Source organism: Hyperolius riggenbachi, chromosome 1 (assembly GCF_040937935.1).
Source record: "Hyperolius riggenbachi isolate aHypRig1 chromosome 1, aHypRig1.pri, whole genome shotgun sequence".
NCBI classification, from domain to species: domain Eukaryota; kingdom Metazoa; phylum Chordata; class Amphibia; order Anura; family Hyperoliidae; genus Hyperolius; species Hyperolius riggenbachi.
In genome coordinates, this window is record NC_090646.1 from 119,922,549 (window position 1) to 119,941,544 (window position 18,996).

Below are 18,996 nucleotides of genomic sequence, written 5' to 3' on the forward strand. Positions count from 1 at the left end.
GGAGAGGCCGCTACGTAGTCAGGCACATGGCTACTTAATATTCACTGCACTTGCAGTGTTTTCTTCTTGGAGCGGCCGCTGATTGGCTGGCGGGACCACGTGATGCTCACGTGGTCTCAGCAGCGCCTCCAACAGAGCAGGCGCACCAAGAGCTGCTTGTAACGCGGCTCTTGGTAGCGTCCTGCTCCAACACCACCAGGCGTTGCGTTAGGAGCACGTTATGTGACCTTAACGTCCCCTAAAACGCAACGTCCTGGTGTGAAACCAGCCTAAAGACATGAATTATTTCATGGTAGTGAGACTTTTGTCATCCGCACAACAGAAGTTCCTAGCACTACATAAATTTAAAATAATAATTCAATCCATCAGTCTAACCTCTAAGGGGTGAAACTGTCCAGATACTTATGCCTTAAAAGAGAAACTCCGACCAAGAATTCAACTTTATCCCAATCAGTAGCTGATACCCCCTTTTACATGAAAAATATATTCCTTTTCACAAACAGACCATCAGGGGGCGCTGTATGGCTGATATTGTGGTGAAACCCCTCCCACAAAGAAATTCTGAGTACGTACTCCTGGCAATTTCCTGTCTGTGAACCTTGTTGCATTGTGGGAAATAGCGGTTACAGCGGTTTCCAACTGCCAAAAAAACATGCAGCAGCTGCATCACCTGCCAACAGTAAAAATGTCACTATGTAATAAATGTCAGAATGTAAATCAGGGATTAAAAAGATTTTATAATGGGCAAACACTGACTAAATCATTTATACATAATTGTAAAAATAAAGCACTTTTTTATTACATTATTTTCACTGGAGTTACTTTTTAAAGTGTAAACTGAAGCCGGAAAAAACAAAAACAAAAAACGTATGATATAATGTATTTGTAATTGTAAGTGTAAGCACAGCTAAGCAATAGAACGTTAGCAGAAAAGACAATATAGTCTCATATTGTGTTCCAGTACAGGAAGAGTTAAAGAGACTCTAACGTCAAAAAGATCCCCTGGGGGGTACTCACCTCAGGTGGGGGAAGCCTCCGGATCCTAATGAGGCTTCCCACGCCGTCCTCCGTCTCACGGGGGTCTCGCTCCAGCCCTCCGAACAGCCGGCGACAGAGCCGACTGTCAGTTCAATATTTACCTTTGCAGGCTCCAGCGGGGGCGCTGTGGCTGCCCTCGGCTCCGAACTACACGGAAATACCCGATCTCAGTCGGGTCCGCTCTACTGCGCAGGCGCCGGAAACTTGCGCCTGCGCAGTAGAGCAGACCCGACGGCGATCGGGTATTTCCGTGTAGTTCGGAGCCAACAGCCGTCAGAGCGCCTGCGCAGGAGCCAAGAAGGTAAATATTGACGTCATTATTCTCGGAGGGCTGCAGCGAGACCCCTGAGGGACGGAGGACGGCGTGGGAAGCCTCATTAGGATCCGGAGGCTTCCCCCACCCCGAGGTGAGTACCCCCCCCAGGGGATCTTTTGATGTTACAGATCCTCTTTAAGAAACTTCACTTGTTATCTGTGCAAAAGGAGCTTCTTTGAGCTCTCTGACCCAGCTTGGGTGGAAGATAGATCTGTTTTCTGAAGCATTCATACATCAAAGAAACAGACACAGCTTCAGGTAAGGTTTTACTACTGGGAAGCTCAAAGGGTCATTAGCTCTGCTTTGTTTTATAGTTTAAAAAAAGAGTGTGGTTTATAAGCTGCAAATATGACAGAATGATGTAATGTTATAAAAATAAAAAGCTATATAACTGAAAATAAAAATATGAAACTATTTCCTTTCCTACTAATGTTCTATTAATTATCCATCCAACACATACAATTCATCATAAGTTTTTTTTTCCTTTTCACTTCAGTGTCATACATTTCCTCTATGATCCAGGCAGTCCATATCGCAGAAAATCTTAAAAAGGGCCCCCCGCTCAAGCAAATTAATTCTGGTGTATGGGAGCTTCATATACCAGTATGTGATTATCTCGTGCATAAGAGGTGTGTGATGCATGGCAGTATCATGTGTACATGACCGTTTTGTTCTATCGCGTCATTTTGACACATGAATTATGCCATTTTTTGAAAGCTTTAGTTTTTGTTTGTACAGGACTAGAACCTGTCAGGTGAGCAGATATGTTACACTGGCCTCAGGCAGTGACAGGTGACAGACAGGCCCCCTGCTCCACAGAGCCAGTGCTGATCGCCTTTACTGGCTCCAACCAACTCCCTTGCTGAGTCATTGCAAACACTGTACCATCATTTCTATTTCTAGACACCACTCAATGCACTCTGCATAACACTGAATGTGTGGAGTCAAATTGTAACTAGGAATGAGACATCTCATGTGACGAGGCATGACATGGATAATTTGGTATAATCTCTATTCACACTATTAGGCCTGAAACCCACTGAAATCAGCAAACGCGAAACGCTACCGCGTTTTGTCTGAGCGGTTTGCAAGCGGATTCATGCGCGTTTTGCAACATTGTATTTTTTTTGCTCAGCTGTTGCGTAGTGTTTTGCGTTTTTATCCTGATTGCTCCTGTGAATTATTTTTCATTTTGTTACAGTGTGCTGAACCGCAAGACGCTAGCAAAACCGCTCAGTTTAGGTTTTGCTGAGCGTTTCCGCTAGCGTTTCAATACTTTACATTGAAGCGCTAACGCTCCCAAAATGCTGCAGGTCCTGCGTTTGCGTTTCTGGGAAACGCAAATGCTCCTGTGGAAGTTGCCCCATCCATTAACATTAGCACAGCGTTTTGTCAAAGTGCTAGCGTATCGCAGCGCTGCCAAAAGCGCTCCTGTGGGTTCCAGCCCTTAAAGGGCGCCTGAAGTGAGAGGGATATGGAGGCTGCCATATTTACTAAACAATATCAGTGTCCTGGCGTCCTGCTGATGGAACTTTATGCATCAGTAGGGTCTCAGACACCTGTGACAAACATGCCACAGATCCAGTCGAGCTTCCATCAAACGTCTGATCTGCATGCTTGTTCATGGTCTATAGCTAAAAGCATTAAGATCAACCAAGAGAGATCTTTTTCTGATCGAATATGATCACAGAGAAATCTGTTGGCTGCCCATACACCACAGGCCTGTTTCCAATTGATTTCAGCATGAAATCTCTTGGGTATCGGCATTGTGACAAATATCTGTACAACTGGCTTGTCCATTGAAACAATGATACATATTGTAAAGTGCTTTTCTCCCATAGGACAAAGTGCAATGTAGTATAGGAGTCTGGTACTTTGGCCTTGGTCTGGCCATATTGCAACAGACATACATACATACGTGTAGATTAGTGCAAATTATAACTAATACCCTTGAAAATTGACTTTTTAAATTGAAATATCCTTTATGTAGCTGTTCTTCCTGGAACTGTGCAGCTATCTCTACAGGCGTAAGACGTCTATAGCCTGTTATTTCCTGTTGGTATTTCCTGTTAGAGATGAGGCTTTTAAACGCCCCATACATACTTTCCATGTGCAAATTACTGTCTGATAAAGACACATGGTTTTCAAAACGCAAGAATTCTGGGAAATGTAGTCTGGCATTTATTGCTCTTCTGACTTTGTGCCTTGTCGCCATACCTGACCCTCACCAGCTGCTAAATCCAGAAAGGGAGGGAAAGTAAACCTATTTGTTCCATGAGAAAAAGTATTCTGTATAGCGCCTTGCTCATCTACACATTCCAGAACCAGACCCAGAAACAAGCAGCCGCGAGTTCCTGATAAACTATGCAAACAATCCACCACAAATCAGCTGCAACGTGCACAGCAACCCATCTGCGGTGTAATTTCACCTGCAGATCAAAGCAAACACATCCATAAATGTCCTTCAGTGAAACGTCACTATCTCCACTGCACTTTTACTTTATTTAACATCCCTTTGTGTTAATTACGGAGCACAATAATACAATTTGTGGTGGAGGAGAGAAAGATAGCTGAAGTTCAGGTTAGGCATTGGTTTGGGTGAGTTAACATCAGGCACTCCTGGGAAGGGGCGGGGGGGGGGGGGGAGCCTTTTTTAAGGTTAGACATCGTTGGAGGGGTGAGTGTGTTAGGGTTAAGCATGGGGGGGGGGGGAGGGATTAAGGGTTAGGCATTGGCAGCGGCTGGCGGTTAGTGTTGGGCATCAGTACAGGGAGGTCTTTGTGTGAAAATAGGGTTATCTTTAGCTGTAGTCAAATATCGTTATTATTTACCAATAGTTTGCTATCGCAATTAGTACTGCAAAATAGTGGAAAAATCAGTAAATGTACTGATATTCTACTGGCAGCTATTTCTGGTGCCCCAATTTCTGGGCGCCCATTTTGCATGTATTTCTCAGATTCTGGAGTAATACAGTGCAATAATGAACATACGGTACTTGTTTCCACATCCATCTATGGCGCATCACATCCAGATAAGTGAGGGCAGTGTATTGGGAGACCATCTGGCTTTGTTTGGCATCAAGCAGTAGTAATTGACCATTGACCCCGAGGACACTGGTATTACTTTAACACCTAAAGCACAACTCCCCCCAAACCCATGTCACCACACAATTCTGAAAGCCAAAGTATAAAACAATTCCAAATCAGGAGAGCTACCTTCCCACGGAGAGGACAGTGACTGCTCCCGGTCTGCTCTTCTTCGGCTCTTTATGTTTGTGGGGAGCCTTCATTGGATTCCATCGTTTCTGAGCGCATCGGCTGCACACATTCCTGTCTGCCACCCCTCCGATAGTGTGAAGGTGGCAGGAGTGCTTCACAGGTGTCGGCATGGGTGACATTGGGCTAAGAGGACTTGTAGGACTTGTAGGAGAATTCGGTGTTGTTGGGCTACAAAACAAAATTACATTAGAAAGACATTAGAATTAAACAATGAGCGGTTGCTAAAATACAGTACATATTTACTATTATTAAAGTTTATTTTCACAGGTCCTGTTTGTCTCCAACTCAAAATTTTTCCACTCAAAAAAATAAAGTTTAGGACCAGGCTATGCTGCGCAGATCTGTGCTGCGTGGGCTCCCCAGCCCACAGCACAAATCGTGTAGTAGCCAGGGTGACCAGACTCCCCCCCCCCTTTTTCCCCACTAGGGGGAAGTCCTGCTGGGGGGGGGGGTCTGATCGCCGCCGGCTTCCTGCGTGTAGCGGGGGGGCTCCTCAAAGCTCCCCTCCGCAGCGATATCGGGCCTCCCTCTCTTTCCATCCCTCCCCTCCTTCCCCTGGGCGGCACAGGACGGCGATGCATCCTGCGCCACCTCTGATAGGCTTCAGCCTATCAGATGCGGGCGATCCCCGGCCAATCAGAGGCCGGGGATCGCCGATCTCCTTTACGCCGCTGCTGTGCAGCAGCGCCGTATGATGTAAACAGCAGGGATTTCTTCCCCGCGTGTTTACATTTAGCCTGCGAGCCACGATCGGAGGCTCGCAAGCTGTTCAGAGAGACACCCTCCGTGAACTGACATGGAAAAGTCGCTCGAACAAGCGGTCATTTCCATGGGAAACAACTTGCGACCTGCCGACGCCTATCGGCGTTAGGTGGTCGTTAATCGGTTAAATGGAGAAGAAAATGACCCAATGAATTAGAACCATAGGGGCAGCAGGTTGTCATAACAACTATAGACGCTGTAACTACGTTAGTTTACCTTCTCTGTGCAGGTAATGAATATACAGGAAGCGGACACTGGAAGTTGGAACTGCTGAAAACCTGGCCAGCCATACTGATACCAGCCCCTAGTAGGAGCCAAACCATGTCTGCTTCTAAAAATTTAATCTTAAAATGTGTAAACATATACAAAGAAGAAGTAGGTTTCTTCCAGAGCAAAATGAGCCATAAATTACGTTTCTCCTATGTTGCTGTCACTTATAGTAGGTAGTAGAAATCTGACAGAACCGACAGGTTTTGGACTAGCCTATCTACTCATGGGGGATTCTCAGGGTTTTGTTTATTTTTAAAAGCACTTGGTAAATGGCAGTTGCTCCGTCCAACTGCCAAAGAAGTGTGCAGCGAGCAGGTAGGCTGGTCAGCATCTCTGTATTAATAATTTTCAGAGAATGTTTTTATAAAGAATAAAGGCCATGCTGAGAATCCTCCATGAAGAGATGGACTAGCCGAAAACCTGTCGGTTTTGTCAGATTTTTACTGCTTACTGTAAGTGACAGCAACATAGGAGAAAAGTAATGTATGGCTCATTTTACTCTGGGAGAAATTTACTTATTTGTACTGTATGGGTTTTAATTTTAAGATTTTCACAACAGCTTCTCTTTAACCATTACACCATCCAGACACTGTAAAGGTGGCCACACACCATACAATTAAAATATCCAATTTTACACCAATTCAGTAAATACAATTGTCCCGAAAAATCGAAATCTTTTTCTGTTTTCGATCGAGAAATCAAATCACGTTTCCCTTTTTTTATGTTGGACATGTTGGAAAATTCAGACCAATTTTATCAAGAATTGTATGGCGAGTGATGGATTGTTAAATCGTATTAAACCAGAAAAAAAAAAAAATTGTATGCAACTATTCAGTACATTTTTCATAACAATTTGTTTTACGAGTTTACGATCTTTTATCCTGAAATTGCGGCAATTTCAAAAACACGTGTGTGGGCTGTGGAGTCGGTACAAAAATCTTTAGACTCCGACTAACTCCTCAGTTTATGAAACCACGACTCTGAATCCAACTCCGACTCCGGGTACCCAAAATGGCTCCGACTCCGCGAGTCCGACTCCTTTGTGTAATACTTAACAAGGCTGTGGATTTTGGACAAAAATCATCAGACTCCTGACTGAGACTCCTCAGTTTATCAAACCACGACTCCGACTCAAACCCTGACTCCGGGTTCCCAAAATTGCCCCGACTCCGAGTCTCCGACTCCAAAGCCCTGGTCAAGAATCTGACCGAAACTTCCAATCAATTGGAAAATTAGATCGGAATGCTCATACTGAATTAAAAATAAATAAATAAAATGGTATGATGTGTGGCCACCTTTACACTAGGACTCAGGCAAGGATTGTGATCTTTAACTACTTAAAAAAACACAAACAAACAGAACAAAACAAAAAATAAAACAACACAACAGTTCAGATTTGCTGGATACAATAAAAATAACCCAACTGGGGTTCGTAGGGAATCACAGAGAGGTTTAAATTAGGCTATTATTGCTTGGGCAGTGCCATAGGCCACAATGTGAATTATGGCTATAGGGTGCTCTGAGTAATCTGGGTGCTGGTAAAAGACGGAGCCCAAATTACGATTCAAACTTCAAAAGTCAGCCGCCAGCAGTATATAGAACCCAAACTGCATCTTACCCCCACTGTGTAAGGCCCCATATACACTTAATCAGTTGGTATGCGTTATGTGCGTTGGTACGCGGTTTTCCCATAGCAATGCATTAGGAAGAATCAGTTAAAACGCGTTAAGTGTGAACTGTGCCATAGGAAAAAATGGGCATTACTTTGAAAAACAGTTGTCCTTTCAGGTATAACTGATTAAGTGTAAAAGGGACCTAATGGTTTGGAGAGGGAATAGTAAGTCACTCCGCCAGAAAACTTGCCACAGCAGCGTGAGACTTTTTCGGCTTCACACTGCACCCAAAATTTCCTGCCGCCTTTAATACATGTATGCATTACTGCAACCCACAGTTATCCTATATACTAATACACATTTGCAATTATGCATGGCATCGACACAGCTTCACTTGCATGTGTATACACACACACACACACACACACACACACACACACACACACACACACTTGGAATCAGGGGCTGTAGAGTCAAGGAGTCAGAGCAATTTTGTGTATCTGGAGCCGGAGTTGGTTTCATAAACTGAGGAGTCGGAGGTGTAGGATTTCTGTACTGACTCCACAGCCCTGCTTTGGATGGCTGTGGTGCTCGTGCAGGCTTTGGGTGACAGTTGTGGTGTGTGATTCTTTTAAAGTTGATCCGAGGTGAACTTTTACTTATTGCATGATAGTGTTCCTTTCCTATTGTTTATAGGGCATTCCTCTAGCCAAATCTTTTGTTTTTGTTTTAATACTCCAATTCCCTATAAACTAAATAAACCACGCACACAGGTTTCAGAGATCCTTGGCAGTAGCAAGGGCTCATGGGAGCTTAGTCTGGTCAGGAGGAGGAGGTGTTACTAGCCATTGATTTCAGAGGCAGAGGGGAGAAGGGAGGAGGGGGGGGGGGATTAGGTTTTTCTTTCACAGGCTTAGTGATCAAGATACAGATAAGTCTGCCTCTGTATAATGTTTACAAACAACATGGCTGCTGTCATTGTATCACAGGAAGAAATAATTTTCTATTAAAGCTGTTTGCAGCTAGATTTGCTGTGTAAACTACCTAAACTTTAGATATATAGACATATAGACAAGTTACTTGTTATAGTTAGTTTTTCATCTCGGATCCGCTTTAAAGTATCACAGGTTTACTGGTTACAGCTAATTGTTTTTACAATAACCTTCCTCTATCACTGTATGAATATAATGTAATATTGTACAGCTTTGCATCACAACTTCTGACAGACTTTCCTAGAAAATAACTCACCACATTATCCAGTGAAAAGCAGGAGAAAAAAAACAAAAACATTAAACACGTACTATAAAATACTTCAGCAATACCAGTTTAGCCTTAAAGGACAACTCAAGTGAGAGGCATATGGAGGCTGCTATATTCATTTCCTTTTAAACAATACCAGTTGCCTGGTAGCCCTGCTGATGTATTTGGCTGCAGTGATATCTCAATAATACCAGAAACAAGCATGCAGCTAATGTTGTCAGATCTGACAATAATATCAGAAACATCTGATCTGCTGCATGCTTGTTCAGGGTCTATGGCTGAAAGTATTAGAGGCTGAGGATCAGCAGGATAGCCAGGCAACTGACGTAAAAAAATTGAATCGTTAATGGCCACCTTTTAAGATGCACATCAGTGATACAATCTTGATTGTACAATCGTACCAAATCTATGTAGTAGAATGGTGAATGAATACGCTTTGAATGAATACTTTAGGTAGTACTTCATATTTAAAAGGCACCCTGAGCGGTAAACCCCTCCCCCACCCCAAAATTTGGACAGCTCAGGGTGCCTTTAACCACCCTGGCGGTATTGACGGATATACACATCAATACAAAACATTCTGCGAGCGGTACTGACCTGCATACACGTTAATCCTCTCCTGCACTGTATACTAGACTCTTGCTTGACACATTTTGGCAAGTTACAGAAAAAAAAAAAAAAGTTAAGAAAATGAATTGGATCACTTTTTGCACAGAAATCCTGGGGAAATTGGACGTCGGAGTTAAGCTTTGTACACACACAACAAAAGTCGTTGGAAAAGTCAGAACAACCAATATCGCTGCATCGGGTGACCAATATTTGGCATTCTGCCCATTTCCAACTGGCAGATTAACTTGGAGCACTGTTGGGCAGATATCATGCAAATGGCCAGCAGTTGTTCGAATGCGCACACGTCGTGTGAAATGTCGCTTCCACGTGCAGTGTTTACATTACATAATCATTTGGAATATCAGTGTGTGGAGAATGTTGTTCGAGAGACTCTTTTTGTCAGGGGTAATGTAGTTTGCACAATGTTACTCTTTTATTTGCTTTAACTTTTAATTTAGCATTTGTATGGTCCTTTACACAGAACTGGTATGATTGTACAATTAAGATTGTAACATTAATGGGCAACTTTAGTGACACTGTTAACATAGCTGAAATTCCTACATCCAAAAACCTAACCGTTGCCTAGGAACAAGGACTTAAGGGGCCCATACACTGGTCGATTTCAGCCATCGATCGATTCTATAGAATCGATCAGAAATGGATTCTTTCAAATCAGCAAATCGATCGATTTGGGATCGGTTTTAATCGATTTGATCTGACAGGATGGAAAATCTAGGTCGATCTGTTGCCAGCAGCAGATCGATGGCCCATTGAGTTGCATTTAGATCGATTTTCAATACATTTCCAATAGATTTTATTCTGAAATCTATTGGAATTCTGTTCCTAGTGTGTGGCACACATCAGATAGACTCCTGTCAGATTCGACTTGACAGGCATCTGACAGAAATCTATCTGATAGTTGAATCTGCTGCAAATCTATAAGTGTATGGCCACCTTTACTGAATATGCAAATCGATATCACAACAAGCACTTCTTGAAGACTTTTTTTAATTCTGGATCTAGTGATACATTGGGTTAGACAAGCTAGTAAGCTTAGTACACTCTGCTGACACCCAAAGGCTCCTAATCACCCCCATTCATAAGACAAGCCACAAGACAAATGATTGTCAATGCCTGCCAGTTGCAACAGAGCTTAATCCTCAAATCATGCAAGTCCAGATGACGGAATCAGGTTTCTTCCCCCGCAACAAACAGCAGAGATATTTAAAGCTTTTTGCATATAGTGACATTTTAATGGGATTAAATAGTTGCAGAACCAAAACTACAAGTCTATCCTGTATCAAAAGGTATTCTAGATAATAGGATTGTAGGTAAAAAGTGTCAAGCACATCATGTTTGAGGCTTTTGTCTAAACAAGTGACAACTTTATATGAAAGCGGTATCTGGTTCATGGAAGAAAAAAAAACAAAAAAAGACACAGAAAAAACAAACAAAGAAAAAAACTTATAGGTAAAAGCACCAAAGTACAAAATGTTATTTTACACCATAAGGCCTAATTCACAGTGGTGCGTTGCAGTGCGATGCAACGGCTGCTTTCTAATGCTGCTTACCGCAGTGCAATGCACCAGTTATAGTGACGTTCACAATGCAGAGGTAGCATGGCTGTATAATTGGTTGCGTTATGGTAACGCACTGCATGCAGCAAGTTACAGCCAAACGTGCGTGTTAACAGGTACAGTGAAGCTTACTGTTCATTAACTGCATGCTTCACTGTATGCGACGCAAGGCAGCTGTAACGTGTGGTACAAGTTTTTTTCCTGTGATACAGGGAACACAATGCAACATCCCACTGCGAGCCTTGCTTTTATGGCTATTTCACACTGGGGGTGATTGGGGGACCTTTGCGCTGCAAATGTCAATCAGCAAATCGCTAGGACAATGTCTCCCAATAAAAAGCATTCACACTGCAGCGTTGTGATCACAAAAGTACTGCATTTTGCAGTTCAGGAATGATCAAGCTGCGAATTTTGTTCCTGGGATGAGAATCACAATTGCTGAAAATCCGGCAAAAAAAAAAAAAAAAAAAAAAATCTCCCTCCCCCCCAAACATTACTAAGAGCTAGCGATTGCTCGGCATGGTAAAAGTAAAGGTAGCAATTCAGCAAAAACAATTGATTTTTTCAGGTTTTTTTTTTTTTTTTTTTGATGATGATGAAAATGTACAGTTTCTGTATTACTTTGTAGAGTCTACAGGTCAATCTGGTAGGCTGCTCACAGGTACTTTAAAGTCTACCTCAATGGTTTAAGGCCTGCTACCTTGCAAATGAAAGTGATACAGAGGCTGACATTTATTTCCTTTTAAAATATGCAAATTGACTGGCTGTCCTACTGATCCTCTGCCTTGAAGGGCTCGTTTCCACTAATGCGGTGCGGAATCGCCTGGATTCCACCGCTGATGAAATCGCATGCGGATGCGATTCCCCATGCGTTTTTTGCCGCGAATTCGCATGCGAATTCGCATAGGTGAGGGTATATGCGATTTTAACCATGTCACTGCCTGTGTGAATTTACATCGGGACCTATGCGAATTTGCGGCAAAAAACGCATGGGAAAACGCATGCGATTTCCCTATTAAATACATTGCATGCGATTCGCATGCATTCCACTCTCAGGCGAATTCGTTGGCTCTTTTGTGCGTCTTTTCACCGCTCAAAAAAACGCACATCACCAACGCAACAGTGGAAACAGGCCCATTCACTTGTATACCATGTGCGAATCTGCATGCATTGGACGCATGCGGATTCGCGATAGTGGAAACGAGCCCGAATACTTTTAGCCACAGATCCTAAACATGCATGCCGATCAGGTGTTTCTGACTGAAGTATGACTAGATACATCACATGCTTGTTTCAGGTGTGATTCATTTACAACTGCAGCAAAATACATCAGCAGGACGTCAGGCAACTGGTATTGCTTAATGGGAAATAGATAATGCAGCCACCAGTTGCCCCTATAATCTGGTTTTTATGTTCTGTACAGTGTATGCAAAAATTGTAAGAAAATACCTTAATGTATATAAACACACACACACACACACACACACACACACACACACACACACACACACACACACACACACACACACACACACACACACACACACACACACTAAACAGAACCAAAGTGAGTTGAATGCATTAATGTCAGGCTTACCTCTCTGGGTCAAAAAAGCTGGGATCTGTCACTACTGAATTGTCTGCAACCATGGCTTTCAGAACATCAGCATTAGCTGCAAACAGACAATAATGGTTCGTGAGATTATGAAAGAAAATGGATTAAAAAAAAACAAAAAAAAAAAAACAACCTGTAAGGAAACCTGGAATACAGAGTCCACGCTGACTCACATTTACAGCTAGCAATACACTATGGCTGTAGGGGATTATGAACATAAGTTTGTACTGCAGTAATGGCCAAAAGGTTTAAGAAAGGCACAAATACTGTTTTTCACGTTTCTGATTCAGTGTTTTTAGATCTTTTTGTCAGTTGTATCTGTGGTATATTACAAGCATTTCAAAAGTCTTCAAAGGCTTTTATTGACAATTACTGTACATCAATTTTACGCAAAAGAAAAAAAAATTCTTCATAATGTCTTTCGTAATCAATGCTTATAGTTTGGTGATTTTCCTGGCCATGGACCCAAAATTTCAATGTTTTGCTCCCTGGGCCACTTGGTTATCACTTTTCCATTATGGCAGAGTGCTCCATTATGCGGGAAAATGCATCGTTCTTCACCAGACTGTTCTTGGATGGTTGGGAGAAGTTGCTGTCAGAGGATGTTTTGGTACCATTCTTGGTACCACCGTGGGCCACCATCGGCAGAGCGTAAGCGACGCTGCGTGGAGCGCAGCGCCATGATCCAGGAAGCTCCGTCTGATTGTACGGCATGACTTCACCGGAGAACACCTCCTTGTTAAAGGTGACTGTATATAATGTATATAAAGGCCGATCCAGCCACTCTGTCTTTTAGCCCCTGAGGAAACTAGAATAGTGAAACCTGTCGGGTGAGGCGGACGTGTGGCTGGACAGCGTCCTGTGATACTTACATGCTGTTATCTGCTTTGGGTCCCTGTCACAAGGACCCAGATGTGAGTGATTTTTAACGATTTTATTTATTGTTTGTTCAAAACGGATCTTTTATTAAATACAAGATAGATATGCTTAGATGAGTCTTATTGTTTTTCATGCAAACATTGATGAATTACTGCATATGAGAGCCTGAATTACTGCTGATACTCGTATGTGGAGAGGAGGACAGCTGGGAAGATACCGGCCGCTGACCTTATGACGCTATGTTACAGACCCTGTAATTAAGGTATGTAACAATCTGGTAAGCGCACCTAGTTTTATGGTGTTCATGGTGGTGGACGTATATGATTAGCCCTGAAGGTTTACATTTACAATTGATGAAGACGCTATACTGAAGTGTTGGACTTTGGCTGCTTTTCAGATTGAATTTCGATTGATGTTTTATATGGTTGCTCTGATATAATTCCTTATTGTATCGGACTAAGGAGTCCGAGGCGAGGAATCGGAGCAATTTTGGGTACCTGGAGTCGGAGTCAGATTTTTTTTTTTGTCTTCACAGCCCTGATGAGAAGCAGCCCAAAACATGAAAGGTCTCAAGATGCTTTACTGTTGGCATGAGACAGGCCCTCTGGACAATAAATTTGCCAGATGTCCCAAATATTCAAAAAGGGGCTTCATCAGAGAAAATGACTGCATGGCAGATCTCAGCAGTCCAATCCCTAGTCTTTTAGCAGAATATCAGCCTGTCCCTGATTATTTTCTTGGAGATAAGTGGCTTATTTACTGCCATTCTTGAAATTAGGCCATACTCCAAAAGTGTTTATCACACTGCTCATGCAGATGCAATCACACCTGCCTGCTGCCATTCCTGAGCAAGCTCTGCACTGGTGGCACCCCTATCGCACAGATGAATCATGTTTAGGAGATGGTCCTGGTGCTTGCTGGACTTTTAGGTGCCCAGAAAGCCTTCATAACAATTGAACTTCTCTCCTTGAAGTCCTTGATTAATGGTTGATTTAGGTGCAAAATTAGTAGCAGCAATATCTCTGTCTGTGAAGCCCCTCTTATGCAACGGAATGATGACTGCACTGCAGATAACCATGGTTAACAGAGGAAGAACAATGATTTCAAGTATCACCTTCATTTTAAAGCATCCATTTTTCTATTCTAGCTCAATCAGCATGACAGAACGATCTCCAGCTTTGTGCTCGTCAACACTCATCTGTGTTAAGAAGACTACTGAAATGATCCACTCAGGTCCTTCTGTGGCCGGGTTTCAAAGCAGTGGAAATGGATATTTTGGGAATACCAGTAAATTCCTTTTCATGGCAAAGGGGGACTTTGCAATTCCTTCACCCTTTATTACATTCTGGAGTTAATGTAAATTGCCATCATAAAAACTGAAGCAGCAAACTTTGTGAAAACCAGTATTTGTGCCATTCTCAAAACACTTGGCCATGACTGTACACATTAAAAGTAATACATACCTTCATTTTTCATTATGTAGCTTACAATCTGACCAACAGTGTCATTGTGTGTGTCTGCAGCTCCTTCTTGCAGCTCTAAAAAAAACAAACAAAAAAACCCAAACAAGTTTACTATTAATAGTACAAGTTTACAATTGGAATACTGTACAGAGCTAGCATATATTACAACATTGAAAAACTTCCTCAACAGAGTGAGATGCATCTCAGCTGATCACTCTTGTAATTCATGCAGTGAGCAGCAGGGCTGTGGAGTCGGTCCAAAAATCCACCGACTCCGACTCCTCAGTTTAGGATTACACCGACTCCGACTCCACGACTCCAACTCCTCTAATTTGCATATTACAATTTTGTTGATTAAAAGTATGTAACATGAAATTCGTCTCTTAACTGCCAACGCTTAGGAATTTTACAAGACGACTGAAGTGAGAAGGATATGTAGACTACTATATTTATTCCCTTTAGACTAAAACTAGTCCTTGGTAAGAGTACTTGTAAAAGGTACAAACCGGAACAAAGAACATCTATCAGGCCCTAGGCAATGTAACTGTGGGTACATGTAAGAATGATGTGCAGGTACTCTGCAGGGGAATGAGGAGATTGTAAACAGACAACACCTCTGTGTTCAATGTGCACAGCATTCTCAGTGGATTCCCTGCAGCTCTGTGGGGAGTGCATATGTAGAGTATAGTACTACTGTGTAACAAAGTAAACCTGAGACAGATGAAATTAAAGTTTTATACATACCTGGGGCTTCCTCCAGCCGCCTTCAGGATAATCAGTCCCTCATTTTCCTCCTCCACCACCTGGATCTTCTGCTATGAGTCCAGGTACTTGAGCAAGTCAGGCGTAGTGCGCATGCACACACTCCGCCGCCAGGAGCATACTACACCTGTGCAGCACTATTGCGCAGGTGCAGAATGTTCCTGGCTGTGGGAGCGGCATGCGGCCGGACAGCGCTGACTGGCTGAATTACCAGGACTCATAGCAGAAGATCCGGGTGGTGGAGGACAGCGAGGGACTGATTAGCATGTATAAAACTTTACTTTTCATCCGTCTCAGTTACCCTTTAATTTGTAGTCACCAAACCAAATTTTAATAACATATCAATTTATTTGATTTCATCAGCAAAGGGAGTGCATACATTTGCATAAATCAGCATCAATGCAGAATTATTTTCATCTCGTTGACCATCTCTATTAGTGACACAGCTACACATCAGGCTTTATTCTTACAGCATAGATGTTATTTAGTATATATGTTATGGCCAAAACCAGAAATCGGCCAATTCTAGAATTGGCCGGCCGTTTCTAGAACTGGCCGATTTGACGTCGGCCAAAGTCCAAAATGCTGGGAATTTCTGACATTGGCCAGCCAGTTCTAGAAACGGCTAAAGCCAGTCGGCCAAATTCCAAAACGCACAAATCCCAGAACATCCCGGGTCCTGTCCAGCACCATGAATGGCACTCAGAACTTCCTCTGTGCTCTGAAAGATACAGCATAATAATATTTTTTTTTAAAGAAAAGCATTTCTTAGTTACAGATACAGCATAATAATCTTTTTTTTAAAGAAAAGCATTTCTTAGTTACAGCTGATACAAATCCTGCAATAAATTTGCAGTGTGTCTACATCCTGCTTTCTTTGGAGCAGTCATATTGTTAACATACTGTGCTTTTAAATTAGCTTCTCTGCTGTGGCAGTCAGGTGACACAGGGTACAGATCAAATTACAGTGGTGATTAGTCACAGATGAGGGGGGATGCATGGCTGGGGAGTGCTTTGCATGGCTGGGGGGCTTTTCTGGGTGCTTTGCTGGGCACTTTGCATGGCTGTGGGTGGTTTGCTGGGGGGCTGTGCATGGCTGCGGATGCTTTGCTGGGGGGCTGTGCATGGCTGTGGTGGGTGCTTTGCTGGGGGGCTGTGCATGGCTGCGGTGCTTTGCTGGGGGGCTGTGCATGGCTGCGGGTGCTTTGCTGGGGGGCTGTGTATGGCTGCGGGTGCTTTGCTGGGGGGCTGTGCATGGCTGCGGGAGCTTTGTTGGGGGGCTTATGATTAGTGACAGAGGAGGGGGAATCAGACAGGCTAAATACATACAGGGTGCTTCTCTCTGTTTTCCTTTTACCTTGTGCAAGAATTCAGCGTGGAGAGCTGAGGGCGGAGGTGGTATCAGCTGCAGCCGGCAGCATACAGGCCAGCCCCGGGTCCCTGCAGGAGAGGAGAGGGGTGAGGAGGAATACACCAAGGCGGCAGCAGGGACACCGCAGGGAGAAGTTGGGGAAGGAAGGCGGCGGTGAAATGAGCTGCAGCCGGTATCACGTCGGAACACCGGCAGCATATAGGCAGCCCTGGGTCCTCACAGAAGGTCCTCGAACAGAGAACAGGGGCCAGCGGGACATCAGCGGGGGACAGTGGGACATGGAGCGGCGGACAGCGGGACTGAACTCAGAGCGGGGGACAGCGGCACAGCAGTACTTAGGTGAGCTTCGGGACTTGGCCGGCCACATGTAGTTAGAATGCGTTCTGGCCGGCCAAAGTCCGACATGGAGGAGCATTTTGTACATTGGCCGCAGCAGCCGGCCACTTCGCGTTTTGACCGGCCAGAACCCGAAGTGGCCAGACTTCGGGTTCTGGCCGTAACATATATAAGAGATTCCTGTGTACACATCATATATACAGTCACAATCAGATGTGTATATCTGACCTTAAAAATACGGGGACTGCTCTATTAAAGCAGCACAAGTAACTAATTTTGATTGGTTTATTTCATTTTTGTGGACTAAGCACAGCTATTACTGTATATATACATTATTTTTAATGACTATTATCTGAGAAATAGAACATTATATCATATTTTCTATTTTAATTACAGTTACAAATTCATTAGGAGTCGGTGCATTTTTTCCCGACTCCGACTCCAGGCACCCAAAATTGCCCGACTCCACGACTCCGACTCCACAGCCCTGGTGAGCAGAAGAGGGAGCTGCTCGGCCTTCCCTCTCTATAACACACAATTGGCTACTTGACAGCTGCAGTACAAATACATTCATCTGAAAAATAAAATAAATAAAGCAAATACACTGTAATAGTTGTGCTGCTCCACCTGGTTTTGTCTTATGAGCAGAAGAGAGTATCACATTAGTCTTAGTACACAATTTAGCACATGGTTGCTAGAAATTACTATTTGTGATTGCTATGGCTGCCTTGCATCCCCATACAAACAAGTTATTGGGATCTCTGCTGAGCAACCCACTCTGCTCTATAAAGAGAGGAAAGGGGGAGGACTGTACTGTACTGTAGTCATCCAAAATGATCATAAACAATTTCTGGATTTTAGCCCCCCCCTCCCCCCCAAAAAAGTGCCATTTTCCCCACACGCTTTCACACCCTAAAACCAGGGGAAAAAAAAAATCATCCCGCAGTGAGACCTGCGGCAGCCCTTGCACAGACTCCCTGGGACCCAGTGGTGCAACTCCCCCTCCGTCCTCTGGTTGGCTCTGCAACCCTATAGTGAGATCACCGTCTGTAGTCATGACAACCAACGGCAATCTCACCCAAGGGATCCAGAGCCTCAGCGGATTGGAAGAAGAATGACTGCCAGTGTCTGGACCCGGTGGAGGAGACTTTGAACTTCCACCGCGCTCCTCTCCCCATACCTCCCAGCTGCTACCCAAGTCAGGCTCAGGCTTACCGCTCCTGGCTTCTTTTTTTGCATCCCGAGCCTGACTTGGGGTGTCCGCCAAGGAGGTTAAAGCTTTAAGTTGGCCATACACTTATCAAAATTTTCCTGTTGATATTTGGCAGATCACGGTGATTGAATCTGCTAGAAATTGATGTGCCAAATGTTGCCCTATAGATCAATTTTTGGCCAACAATGATTAAAAAATAAATAAAATAAAAAAATATTGGTTGATCACACCAAATGAAGGGGGGGGGGGGGATTGGGGCTGGGCAGAGTCGGTGGTTGCGAGGTGGCGTATGCAGCATCACGAGGCAGATTCCAAAGAGATTTCATCCTGAAATTGACCGGGAATCGGCCTGCAGTGGATGGGCAGCCAAGAGATTTTTCTCTGATCAGAGAGATCTATCTCTTGGTCAATCCGCCAATATAATCGCTAGATGTTTGGCCCTCTTTAGTGTATGGGCACTAAGTTGTTCAGTGGTGTAGTTTCTTGCAGTAATCGAGTCTCTAACGTTACAAGAGCAAAGTCTACTGGTAACTAGGCTCTGTGGTCTCTATGGAGCCATCTAGGCCATTAATGTAGAACAGCAGATAAAACGCTAATGGAATATATCACATTCATTTGTGACATTTAAGACTT

At 43.6% G+C, this 18,996-nt stretch overlaps 1 protein-coding gene across 1 annotated transcript in view; it reads right to left on the reverse strand.

The window, feature by feature from the left end:
- RELL1 (RELT like 1) overlaps positions 1-18,996 on the reverse strand; it is a 97,230-nt gene that overhangs the window by 14,054 nt on the left and 64,180 nt on the right. The window contains exons 3-5 of the mRNA XM_068278437.1: positions 14,681-14,755; positions 12,321-12,396; positions 4,570-4,800 (exon numbers count right to left, since the gene is read on the reverse strand). Coding sequence (XP_068134538.1) covers positions 4,570-4,800; positions 12,321-12,396; positions 14,681-14,755 — 382 coding nt within the window. The remainder of the gene's footprint in view (positions 1-4,569; positions 4,801-12,320; positions 12,397-14,680; positions 14,756-18,996) is intronic.